General features: G+C 38.3%; 1 protein-coding gene and 1 long non-coding RNA gene across 6 annotated transcripts in view; one reads left to right on the top strand and one right to left on the bottom strand.

The window, feature by feature from the left end:
• The window catches only part of PDGFC (platelet derived growth factor C), a 242,344-nt gene that overhangs the window by 58,123 nt on the left and 172,030 nt on the right, over positions 1 to 12,191 (bottom strand). For all 5 annotated transcript variants that reach the window (XM_060400709.1, XM_060400708.1, XM_060400711.1 and 2 more), the window contains one exon: positions 723 to 903. In XM_060400709.1, the coding sequence (XP_060256692.1) occupies positions 723 to 903 (181 nt within the window). The remainder of the gene's footprint in view (positions 1 to 722; positions 904 to 12,191) is intronic.
• Positions 3,351 to 6,890, top strand: LOC121816930 (uncharacterized). The gene is made up of 3 exons (XR_006056647.2): positions 3,351 to 3,426; positions 4,361 to 4,700; positions 6,296 to 6,890. It is a non-coding gene; the product is annotated as an uncharacterized LOC121816930 (long non-coding RNA).

Raw genomic sequence — 12,191 nt, 5'->3', positions numbered from 1 at the left:
TCCTTTTTGGGGCACAAAGGACATAAATATTATTTAAGCAGCATAAACATTAAGATAAGTAGGAAAATTGAGACTACTGCTTTTAAAAATATATTTTACTAAAACTTTGACTTGAAAAGAATATGTAACACATTTTGTGTTGTTCAGTTGCTAAGTCGTGTGTGACTCTTTTGTGTGCCCATGCACTGTAGCCCACCAGGCTCCTCTGTGTATGGGGATTTCCCTGGCAAGACCACTGGAGTGGGTTCCCATTTCCCTCTCAGGAGATCTTTCGAACCCAGGGATTGAACCCACATCTCCTGGATTGGCAGGTGGGTTCTTTACTTTTGAGCCACTAGGGAGTTTACCGTTTTCCAAAAAAAAGAAAAAAAAGAAAAAAAAGATGAAAAGAAAAATGTCATGCGCGTATTTGTAAGGGACCCACCTTAAAAAATCAAATTTTGGTGGGTATGGAAAGGAATAGAAAGGACAATGTCACCTTAATGGGGGAGAAAAAGTAAGACATCACATAAAAGCACCGACTTTTAAGGCAATACACACATTAATGATTTAAAGTGACAACATGCAAGTTATCTGTGATAACTATAGTGACACTTATGAAAAAACATCAAGCCAGAGAAAGTTTTTGGTTCTTGGCTTTCCTTAATCTCATGTTTAAGAGGGGGAAAAGAAATAACCAAGTCTGAAATGTATACATAGGGGCATCTCTAAGTGGTACTTACTGGCATGACAATGTTGTAGTGGATGCAGAACCCGGGCTCCGAGGGAAAATACTCATCAGATACAAATCTGATCCTGATTTGATTTCCTTTAGAAATCTGCTTTCCTGGCACACTGCCAGACCCACACCAGCGCCCTAAAATGGTTCCATCACTTGGTTCTTCAACCTCTACAAAATCATACCTGCAAGAGACCAGGAGAAAAGAGACATAAAACCATGATCTGTTATTTTAGGAATTCAAGGGAGTTAGTTCATCTCAAATTTAACTGTGTAAATAGAATAAAATATGCCAAAGATGAGACACAACTGAAAAAGCATTCTCAATTCAAGAAATATGAGTCTTCTATTCTAAGCCCTCCAGTCTTGTTGGTAAGGAACTCCAAATTCACTAAATAGCCATGTCAAACTTAGACATTTTATATGTAGCAACCACATCTGACATTCAATTTATGAATTATTCAGTTTAATTTCCATTTGGGTATGGCAGTTTTGCTCTATTCTTAATTTTCATGATTACTGTCCAACACTTTCCAGCAGTAACTGCTTCACCTGGTCGGATTCCTTGCTCCCTATCCTCTTCTGTGTCCAGGCTTTTCTAGAGCCTCTTCATTATATACATATTCTCTAAATCCCGCTCCGTACTACACTGCCTTTGTGTGTCCTCAGCTCACAGACATCTTTCTCTTTCTGTCAAACACATATTTTCAACGTTTAACTACATATATGCAAGTGATACATCTAGTTGGCTAGGCTGTAAAACTTTTGAAGAAAGGAATCAATTCTCTTGTGGTTCAAGTTTACACTGCATTACACATGGCATCTTAAACCTAAGCAGTGAATGGCTAATACTTTTCTAACCACTGTTACCTTGGATTTGAAGGTTTCGATCAGTGGTACTCATGGAGGGCAGAGTTGCCTTACAGAATGTTCCAGAAATGTGTAGAGTCATTTTAGGCTGTCTCAGTGATGGTGGATGAGGAGGGCAAGGTCCCTGGACACCCAACACAGGAGAGTCCAGAAAACGGGTATTCACTCCACACCCTCCAGGCCTTTCAAACAGTTCGCTGGACATTGATAATACTGTCTCACATATAAATGCAAATATGTTTTGAAGCTTTAGTTTAAACCCAATTTTCTAGACATTCAACTATCAAATAAGTTGAACGAAGTGTCTATGCTTTGGAACAAGAATTACTATTCTAGAGAATCAAACCACTAACAGGAGCATGACTTATACTCTGCATGATGAAAACAATTAGACATACCCATTTAGTCTATTACCATAGCTATCGTATACACAATGAGTCTGTTACTTAAAAGATACAAACATCTGACTACTTCATTTTATTTTTTGTGCAATTGGGCATGTGTATCTATGCACTTAAATGCATTGTTTTAATATAAATTACTGCTGTTATGTCAACTTTACATAGCATGTAGGCCTTTATATCTATTTTTAAACAACTGCATATATAAATAGAGGATCACTGTTATGAACTGCATTTCAGAATTCTTAAGACATTGCCAAATTTTTCTTAAGGGAGGTCTGGCATGGATGAAAACTGTTGGTAGATTTTTTTTTAGAAAGTCTAAAACCAGTAATATACCAGACAATGAAAATTAATATATTTTGCACAGTATAGAATTTACACAAGAAAAAAATGTTGAAAAAGGACAAAGTGCATAACAAACCAATTATACTTATAAATCCTATTCTAAATAACTAGCCAGAACTCTCTAATGGCAAATATACCTGTTCCAACATAATTTTTCTTGTCCTTAAATTAGGATACTGCAATCTGACTCACAGGGATGTTTTGAGAAAAGGGAAATGGAACAGCTCCTGAGCAGTGCCGAAAGCATTGTGGTATACAGCTGCCAGTTAACAGTTTGCCCCACATCCCTATCCAGCACATATTGCCCCTACCCCATACCTAAAACCCTGAGAGTTTGAAAGCATAAATGAGAAGAACTCAGATACCAAAGGGAGAAAGAACTTCTGCTCTATCACATGACAAGTCCCGGATATAAATTACAAATGCATGAGCCTCCTCAGGACAACCATCCCAGGAGCCTGCTCTAAGTGTGTGGTGGGAACAGTAAGTGGGGCACAGGGGAGTAAGATGGGGTTCAAACAGACTGGGTGGTTATTTCAGACATATCTGGTACAAAAGTTGATAACCAGCATTTTAGATCAAAGAGTAACGTTTATATCAAGATCATTTCCATGTGGAACAAAGCTGCTATTCACAGAGTATGTTTGCTCTGTGATTGGGAGGGAAGCTAGCTGATAGACGTCACCATCAGGACTAGTTTGCAGAGAGCTGATTTCAGGCTGGTCAATCATTCTGTGAGTATTTGTGAAGCATGGACTTGGTACAAAGTGCTGGGCTAGATTCTCAGGGTGCAAATATGAAACCACAGCTCCTGTGGGCTCAGGGTCCATTAAACTCTGGCGGGTGCTCTAATGAGAGTGCATAGGAAACACCGTGGAACTCTGGCAGGGTGAGGGAAACCCTACACGGTGAGATTAAGGTCAGCTTACAAGGGAGCATCTGGGCTGCTTGGGGGAAGAGGTGGGGGAAGAGGTGGGGGAAGGCATTTTAGCAAGAAGCAGAATTCTGAGGATGTAACAGAAGAACCCCAGGGCCTGGCTGGTTGTCTCTGAGCAGAGGATGGAGCTCAAGCTGGCAGGACAGGTGCAGGTGAGGCCACCTTGGAATTTCAGGGTCGAATGTCAGAATGTTATTTTTTAGACCAGTGTTGAAAGCAGGGAAGCACAGTTTAAAGAGGCTCTATGTTGCTTTAAAATATTTAGGTCAACATCTAATTAATTAATCTTTTAGGCACTACCTGTATTTTTTCATTTTTAATTCAAGTATAGTTAATTTATAACCTAATAGTTTCAAGTGTATTTGAAAAGTGATTCAGTTCTACATAAATATATATATATATATATATATTCAGATTCTTTTCCATTATAGATTATTACAATATACTGAGTAGAGTTCCTTGTGCTCTACCATCGGTCCTTGTGGTTTATGAGTTTTATGCACAGTTATGTGTATGTTCATCCCAACCTCTTGACTCATCTCCCATCACCCATTCCTGCCCCCTCCCATCCCTACTCTTTTCCCTTTGGTAATTATAATTCTGTTTCTATGTCTGTGAGTCTATTTCCATTTTGGAAATAAGCTCATTTATAACTGTTTTTTAAAGATTCCTCATATACATGAAATCATAAAATAGTTGGCTTTTCCTGCCTGTAAATCACCATTTGGAAAAAGTTGAATTTCACAGAAAAATCTGAATTTCAGGCTTTCTTAAAACAAACTTGAACATCTGGTCATACTAAGTACTCTTTGCCCTGGTGTGGCTCCTTGTGGGCTCAGGTCTGCAGAGCTGGCATCCACTCCAGGAGAGGAGGGGCCTTTCTCTCACTCACAGCCTCACCCAGCACCTGTGTGTCAGGCACATAGATTATTCACTACCTGAGGTCAGGATGGCCTTTACTCCTTCATGGAAATGGAGGCTAGGCCAGGGGACATGCTCTTTCCAGTTTTTAAAAACCCCTGTCCAGATTCTTTAAAAAACCCTGTCTAGTTTCTATGGTGCTTTTTTTTTTTTTTTTTTTTTTAGTACCCAGATCTTCACTGATCGCCATCACTTGCCCACACGGGCACCTGAGTTTGCAGCCTACAGGGCAGCTATTAGAAGTTTTAGTGAAGAAGACACAGGATCCCAGTACATCTGAGGATGCCAGGAAACCACAGCATCTCAAGTGTGGGCAGGAAGGAAGAACTTTTAACAAAAAGAGCCTGAAAAGGAGCCATCAGGGAAGCAGCAGGAAAACCAGCAACAAATGACACAGAACCAAGAGAAAAGGGAGGGACAGGGTCCATCCAAGCAGAAGTGGGCAGACCATCCACGCCAAAGAGGAGCAAAGAGAGTGAAAACCAAGAAGCTCTCCCTGGACCTGGTAATTATGAAGTCATTTCCAATCAGCTGGTTGGGTGAACGCATAAGATCAAAACATTACTTCAGATCTCTTTTTAAACAAATTATTTAGTTTTTATCAGCATATAGTTGGTTTCCAATGCTGTGTATTGCAGGTGTACAAGACAGTGATTCAGATATACATAAATACCTAGATCTATTCTTTTTCAGGTTCTTTTCCATGATAGGTTATTACAAGATGGTGAGTATAGTTTCCTATGTTATACAGTAGGTCCTTGTTGATTATCTATATATAGTGGTATGTTAATCAAACCTTCTGAATTATCCCTTCCCCAGCCATTTTCAAAATAACTGTCTTTCTAAGGCAACTTCCCTGATGGCTCAGATGGTAAAGAACCTGTCTGTAACATTTGGAAGATCCCCTGAAGAAGGGGATGGCTACCCATTCCAGTATTCTTATCTGGAGAATTCCAAGGAGAGAGAAGCCTGGCAGGTTACAGTCAATGGGGCTGCAGAGAGTCAGATGCCACTGAACAACTAACACTTTCTAACAGAAACATCTCAAGATATAAGAATATCATTTATAAGGAACTTAAAATTAACAACTCCCATAACTATTTTGCTGTACATAATTTCCTTTTGATTTCTGTCAAAAAGAAACACCACTGGACTTCCCCAATGGCTCAGTGGTTAGGACTCTGTGTTTCTACTGCAGGGGTAGGGGTTGGATTCCTGCTCAGGGAATGCCATGTGGCACAGCCAAAAAATAAATAAATAAATAAACACGACATTATATGTCTTAATCTGTTAAGTAAGCCTTTTAAAAGTATGTAAAAGAAGTTTTTAACCACAGTAGGAAATATCTAGATTATAAATGTTAAGCATGTATTAAGGAACAAACCGGTCTTAAACTTTGTCTTACCTAACTTGTACAAAAACCACTATCCTGCAATAAGAGAAGACTGACAAGTACATTATTACTTGTTTCATGAAGACTTTTTACTGAATTTTATGTCATTCAAAAAAACACATACCCCTAATCTTAATAACAATTTCTGGATTTGCAGTGAGATAGCTGGTAATTCATTCTCACAAGCTCATACAAGTCTGAGGCATATATTTATCACTGCGTTTTAAAGCTCTACATAGTTTTGCATTCCATGAAGTTAAATGAGATGAACATCTAAAAAATGCTATGTTCTTTGCCTTAAAAATAGTAGAACTTAAAAGTTTTGCTACAAATTGTTTCATGGTAGATTAGGCATTTTAGGATTTTTTTTTCAAAAGTGGAATCTATGACAATATAACTATAAATTTCATCCAATTATTCTACCATTAATTGTAGGAGACAAAACAGTAAATTCTCTTGCTAAAAACAGTATTTTAAAAATTTAAATTATAGTCAAATAATCTAAAACAGCCAGTGAAAATCTACCTGGGATGCATCCCCATGTCTCATGTTTTTTTCAAAACAGAAAAACAAAACAAACCAAAAAATCATTGCCACTTGAGTCTGTATTTTTCTCCAACTTGTTTATGAGTATGGTTGGAAAAGGACTAATGCATTCAATCCAACTGTCTTTCACAATAATCTGAAATAATTCTTTTTTCTTATAGAATGTCATGTTTGGAATATGGGCTTCATTGCATAAGCTGGTTGGCTGATACACTACAACACAGTTCAAAACATCAAGAAGAAAAGGAAAAGAGAAAACAATGATAAAGATTTATCAGTGGACCTCAGCCAAATGAACAGAAGGAAAAAAAAAAAAAAACAACAACAACGTTTGACCCATAAATGTAAAATTACAAAACAGAATCATCTCAGGTTCAGAAATCTACACATGCCCAGGTGACTTTTCTGGAGACACGGTAATCCCTATAATACACTCTCAGGTATTAATTTCCAATGTGCACAATTACTCACATCAGTATTTAAGGGATTTACTAAACCTACATTAAGGGCCAATCAAACATCACTTTCTCAAGGAAACATGATACAGAGCACATAGCACTAAGTGGTTTATAATGATCACTCCCTTTCTCTATCATACCCCTGGGGACCCAGGGAGGATTTATGTCCTTTTATGTTTAACAAACAAGTCTGGTATTGTAGACAAAATTTTCCTTCTCATGTGGGAATTTAAAAACTGTGAAGATAGGAGGGTTGCTGAGGAGTAAACCAAAGAAATAAATTCACTTGTAAACACAATTGTCTGACACCCACCTTCCTTCCACAAAAATAAACCAACCTTGCAAGACAGGCTATTTCTAGTTCATACTAACTAAAACCCTGTCAATTAAATCTGCCCTGAGAATGATCAAACCTGAAGGTGGCATGAAACTCTGCCAACAAGTAAACATGCATCTTAAGAAGGCCTTGCTCTGCATGTGTCAACGGGAGCCTGGGCTTGTTGAGAAAGGTAATAAAATTAGTAAGACGACAATTACCCAACAGTGCTCACTGGCTTACACTTCAGCTTAACAGAAGACATCTCAGACCCAGAGTACAAGCCTTGAATCCCCATTTGGACACATCCATGCTTACCTTACAATGAAAATATGTTTTAATAATTATACATCATACACATATACATTGGTCTCTATATATTAACTAATTTAATCTTCGCAAAAATCATAAAAGGTTGATACTGTCATTGCGGCCATTTTATAGATTATAAAATATGGAAAAGCTAAGTACCTGGGCAAAGCCACAGAGCAACTAAGTGTAGAACAAAGGCTTCAGTTTTGACAGTTGAGCTTCAGATCCCATGCTCTCAAGAGCCAAGTTATACAGCCTACTATATTTAAAATATGTCTACTTAACTATACTTGCTCTATTTTGAGGGCTAACGGTATAGAATTCATGTGCTTTTGTTCAGATTGGCCACATGATTTTGTTCAGTGGCTGGAGAAATATCAGTTCAGTTCAGTTGCTCAGTTGTGTCCGACTCTTTGAGACCCCCTGAATCACAGCACGCCAGGCCTCCCTGTCCATCATCAATCCAGGAGTTGGTGATGGAGAAACATCAAGGATCATTCAAATTAAGCTGATCAGTCAACTTGAGAATTTGGACATACCTAGCCACAGATTTTTATGTTAACTGACTCAGGGATGTTTATTTCTAAGCACTCAAAATTCTTTATGGAGAATTTTAAACCTACACAGTGAGTCAAACAAAGGAGAACATTTCAGAGAGAGGACAACATAAGATGGAATAATTCTCAGGAAAATACAAGAGTTCTATATGTAAAAATGGGGATGTTGTACATGTATGTGGTGAACTGCACACAGTGGGAAGTGAATAATTTTAAATTATCTTATTACTATGTAAAAATATATAAGCCATAAATTCAGTCCACAAAGCTAGAAAAATTAAAAAAAAAACAAACAAGAAAGTATAAGATGAAAACAAGTAAAGATAAAACTATAAAATATATATTCAAATACAAAATTAGAATTCAGAAATAAAATCAGAATAAAAGAGCTGGTTCTCAGAAAGGGGTGAGGAGGGAGAGAGAGAGATGAGGAGAAAATGGAAAGATAGAGAAGGGTCAACAATTTACATACACAGGAATGACAAAATCACAGATAAAACGGGTTTCACATCTGCAAATATGCTTTAGGTAACACTATACCAGTGAAATCTGAAAGGCTAAATGACATGGATGCCTTACTAAGAAAACATAAATTATAAAGCTTGACTAAAAAAACTAGAAAAAGTGAAGAGACTAATAACACCAGAAGAAATGGAAAAAACTGTCAAATCTTTATCAAAAAAAAGATGCAATTACATGAAGTTTATAGAGGAGTTCTATTTGATTTTAAAGGAATGATAATTTCAATTTTATATAAGAAACTGTAAAAAAATTTTAAGGTAGATATTCACTCAATTAATAATTATAAAAAAGCTAGCCTAAATCTTATGAATAGAGTTAACAATACTGTATCATATACTTGGAAGTTGCTAAGAGTGGATCTTAAATGTTCTCACCACAAAAAAGAAGTAGAATGATCTGACAGTAAGGGGCTGTTAAACAACCCATAGTGGTAACCATATTGCAACACACAAGTATATCAAATGAACATGCTGTAGGTCTTAAACATACACAATATTACATATTAATTACATCTCAATGAAACTGGAAAAAATAAACATTTATAATAAATGGGAAAAAGTATTATGTCCAAGTTTTTTGAAATGCCAATATCAAACATGAAAAATGAAGATCAATTTCATTCAGAAATGGAGGGAAATGCAAAAATTCTAAATAAAATTTAATCAAATATCATCCAACAATGGACTAAAAGATATAATACTTCTTAACAGAGTATGAATTTAGTTCATAAACTTAAGGATTAATATAAGAATAACTTTTAGAATATTCAAAGGAGAAAAACTATATGCTTATATTAATAAATGTTGAAAAACATAATAAATCAAATAGATAAAAACTGAGTCAACTGTGAAGTGCAGGAAACATTTAAATCATGGTAAAACTGGATAACATAAATTAACTGCAAATATTACATTAAATAAAACCAAATTCATTCTCATTAAAGTTAGAACAAAGGCAGGATTGGCCAGTCTAACTATTGTTTTTCAGTATTTTGGAAGAGAGATCTAGCTACTTTAATGAGAGGAAAGCAAATAAACATAATAAAAATAGAGGAAAAAATTATCCTTGGTGCTCAGTCGCTCAATTGTGTCTTACTCTTTGCGACCTTTGGACTGTAATCCATTAGGCTTCTCTGTCTGTGGGTTTCTCCAGGCAAGAATACTGGAGTAGATTGTCATATTCTCCTCCAGGGAATCTTCCCAACCCAGGGATTGAAACCACATCTCCTGCACTGTAGGTGGATTATTGACCGCTGAGCCATTGGAGAAGCCCCCAAGATGGTGCTTCACTTCAGTTCAGTCGCTCAGTCATGTCTGACTCTGCGACCCCATGAATCACAGCACGCCAGGCCTCGCTGTCCATTACCAACTCCTGGAGTTCACTCAGACTCATGTGCATCAAGTCAGTGATGCCATCCAGCCGTCTCAGCCTCTGTCATCCCCTTCTCCTCCTGGCCCCAACCCCTCCCAGCATCAGGGTCTTTTCCAATGAGTCAACTCTTCGCATGAGGTGGCCAAAGTATTAGAGTTTCAGCCTCAGTATCAGTCCTTCCAATGAACACACAGTACTGGTCTCTTTTAGGATGGACTTGTTGGATCTCCTTGCAGTCCAAGGGAGTCTCAAGAGTCTTCTCCAACACCACAGTTCAAAAGCATCAATTCTTCCGCACTCAGCTTTCTTCACAGTCCAACTCTCACATCCATACATGACCACTGGAAAAACCATTGCCTTGACTAGATGGATCTTTGTTGGCAAAGTAATATCTCTGCTTTTATTACGCTGTCTAGGTTGGTCTTAACTTTCCTTTCAAGGAATAAGCATCTTTTAATTTCATGGCTGCAATCACCATCTGCAGTGATTTTGGAGCCCCCCAAAAACAAAAAGTCTGATACTGTTTCCATTGTTTCCCCATCTATTTCCCATGAAGTGATGGGATCAGATGCCATGATCTTCGTTTTCTGAATGTTGAGCTTTAAGCCAACTTTTTCACTTTCCTCTTTCACTTTCATCAAGAGGCTTTTAATTCCTCTTCACTTTCTTCCATAAGGGTGGTGTCATCTGCTTGGTTCACAACAAATCCCTTAAGAACAGACTTTAGTCTATAAGCACAGAAACTGGAAATGCTTGGGCATCATCCTGCTATGGGGAGCAGTGGCTTGAGCATGGGGGGAGGAGGACGTAAAGAATGACTCCAGGCTGTGAATATCCTGAAGACCTGACACAGATGGTGTGGGTATGAGAGAAAAACAGGTATCAAAGATGACTTCAAGGTTTTCGGCTTTTAAAAATCAACCAGAACTAAAATAGAATTTAGTTATCTCAATGAACTTGCGATCAATATACAAGGATCAATAGTTTTTCTTACTGAAATTATTTTAAAAAAAAATAGTAACTGATTAGGGAATAATATAAAAAATGTGCAGTAATGTATTTAACCAATAAAATATACTTTATGAATAAAGGCAAGTGATATTGCTATTGCTAAGTCGCCTCAGTTGTGTCTGACTCTGTATGACCCCATAGATGGCAGCCCATCAGGCTCCCCCGTCCCTGGGATTCTCCAGGCAAGAACACTGGTGGGTTGCCATTTCCTTCTCCAATGCATGAAAGTGAAAAGTGAAAGTGAAGTCGCTCAGTCGTGTCTGACTCCCAGCAACCCCATGGACTGCAGCCTACCAGGCTCCTTGGTCCATGGGATTTTCCAGGCAAGAGTACTGGAGTGAGGTGCCACTGATATTACTGAGTGACAAAAAGGCATGCATTTACAGTTGTTGTTCGGTCGTCCGACTCTTTGCCACTCCATGGACTATAGCATGCCAGGCTTTCCTGTCCTTCACAATCGACCGAAGTTTGCCCAAGTTCATGTCCTTTGCGTTGGTGATGCCATCCAGTCATCTCATCCTCTGATGCCCTCTCCTCCTTCTCCCCTCAGTCTTTCCCAGCATTAGGGACTTCTCCAATGAGCTGGCTGTTCACACCAGGTAACCAAAATACTGGAGCTTCAGCTTCAGCATCAGCTCTTCCACTGAGTATTCACGGTTGATTTCCCTTAAGACTGACTGGTTTGATCTCCTTGGGGAGAGTCTCCAGGGGACTTTTAGGAGTCTTCTCTAGCACCACTGTTTGAAGGCATCGATTCTTTGGCATTCTGCCTTCTTTACCATCTAGCTCTCTCAACCGTACATGACCACTGGGAAGACCTCTGAACCTCTGTCGGCAGAGTAATGTCTCAGCTTTTCAACACAGGGCTTAGGTTTGTCATAGCTTTAATGCCAAGAAGCAACCGTCTTCTGATTTCATGGCTGCAGTCATCATCTGCGGTGATTTTAGAGCCCATGAAAAGGAAATCTGTCACTACTTCCAACTTTTTCCCTTCTATTTGCCATGCAGTAATGGGGGAGGATGTCATGATCTTAGTTTGTTTTTTTTTTGTTTTTTTTTTTAATATTTACTCTTAAGCCGGCTCTTTCACTCTCCTCCTTCAGCCTCATCAAGAGGCTCTTTAGTTCCACTTCATTTCCTGCCATTAGAGTGGTATCATCCACATATCTGTGGTTGTTGACGTTTCTCCCACCTATCTTGATTCCAGCTTGTAACTCATCCAGGCATTTGTCATGATGTGCTCATCATATAGATAAAACAAACAGGGTGACCGCAGACAGCCCTGATGCATGACTTTCTCAATATGGAACCAATTAGTTGTTCCATACAGGGTTTTAACTGCTGCTTTTTGACCTGCATACAGGTTTCTCAGGAGACAGGTAAGATGGTCTGGTATTCCCATCTCTTTAAGAACTTTCCACAGTTGTTATGATCTACACACTCAAAGGCTTTAGTGTAGTCCATGAAACAGAGATAGATGTTTTTCTGGAATTTCCTTGCTTTCTCCATG

Source organism: Ovis aries, chromosome 17 (assembly GCF_016772045.2).
Source record: "Ovis aries strain OAR_USU_Benz2616 breed Rambouillet chromosome 17, ARS-UI_Ramb_v3.0, whole genome shotgun sequence".
NCBI classification, from domain to species: domain Eukaryota; kingdom Metazoa; phylum Chordata; class Mammalia; order Artiodactyla; family Bovidae; genus Ovis; species Ovis aries.
The sequence above is the reverse complement of the archived record's forward strand: the minus strand, read 5'-3'. Positions and strand labels throughout refer to the sequence as shown.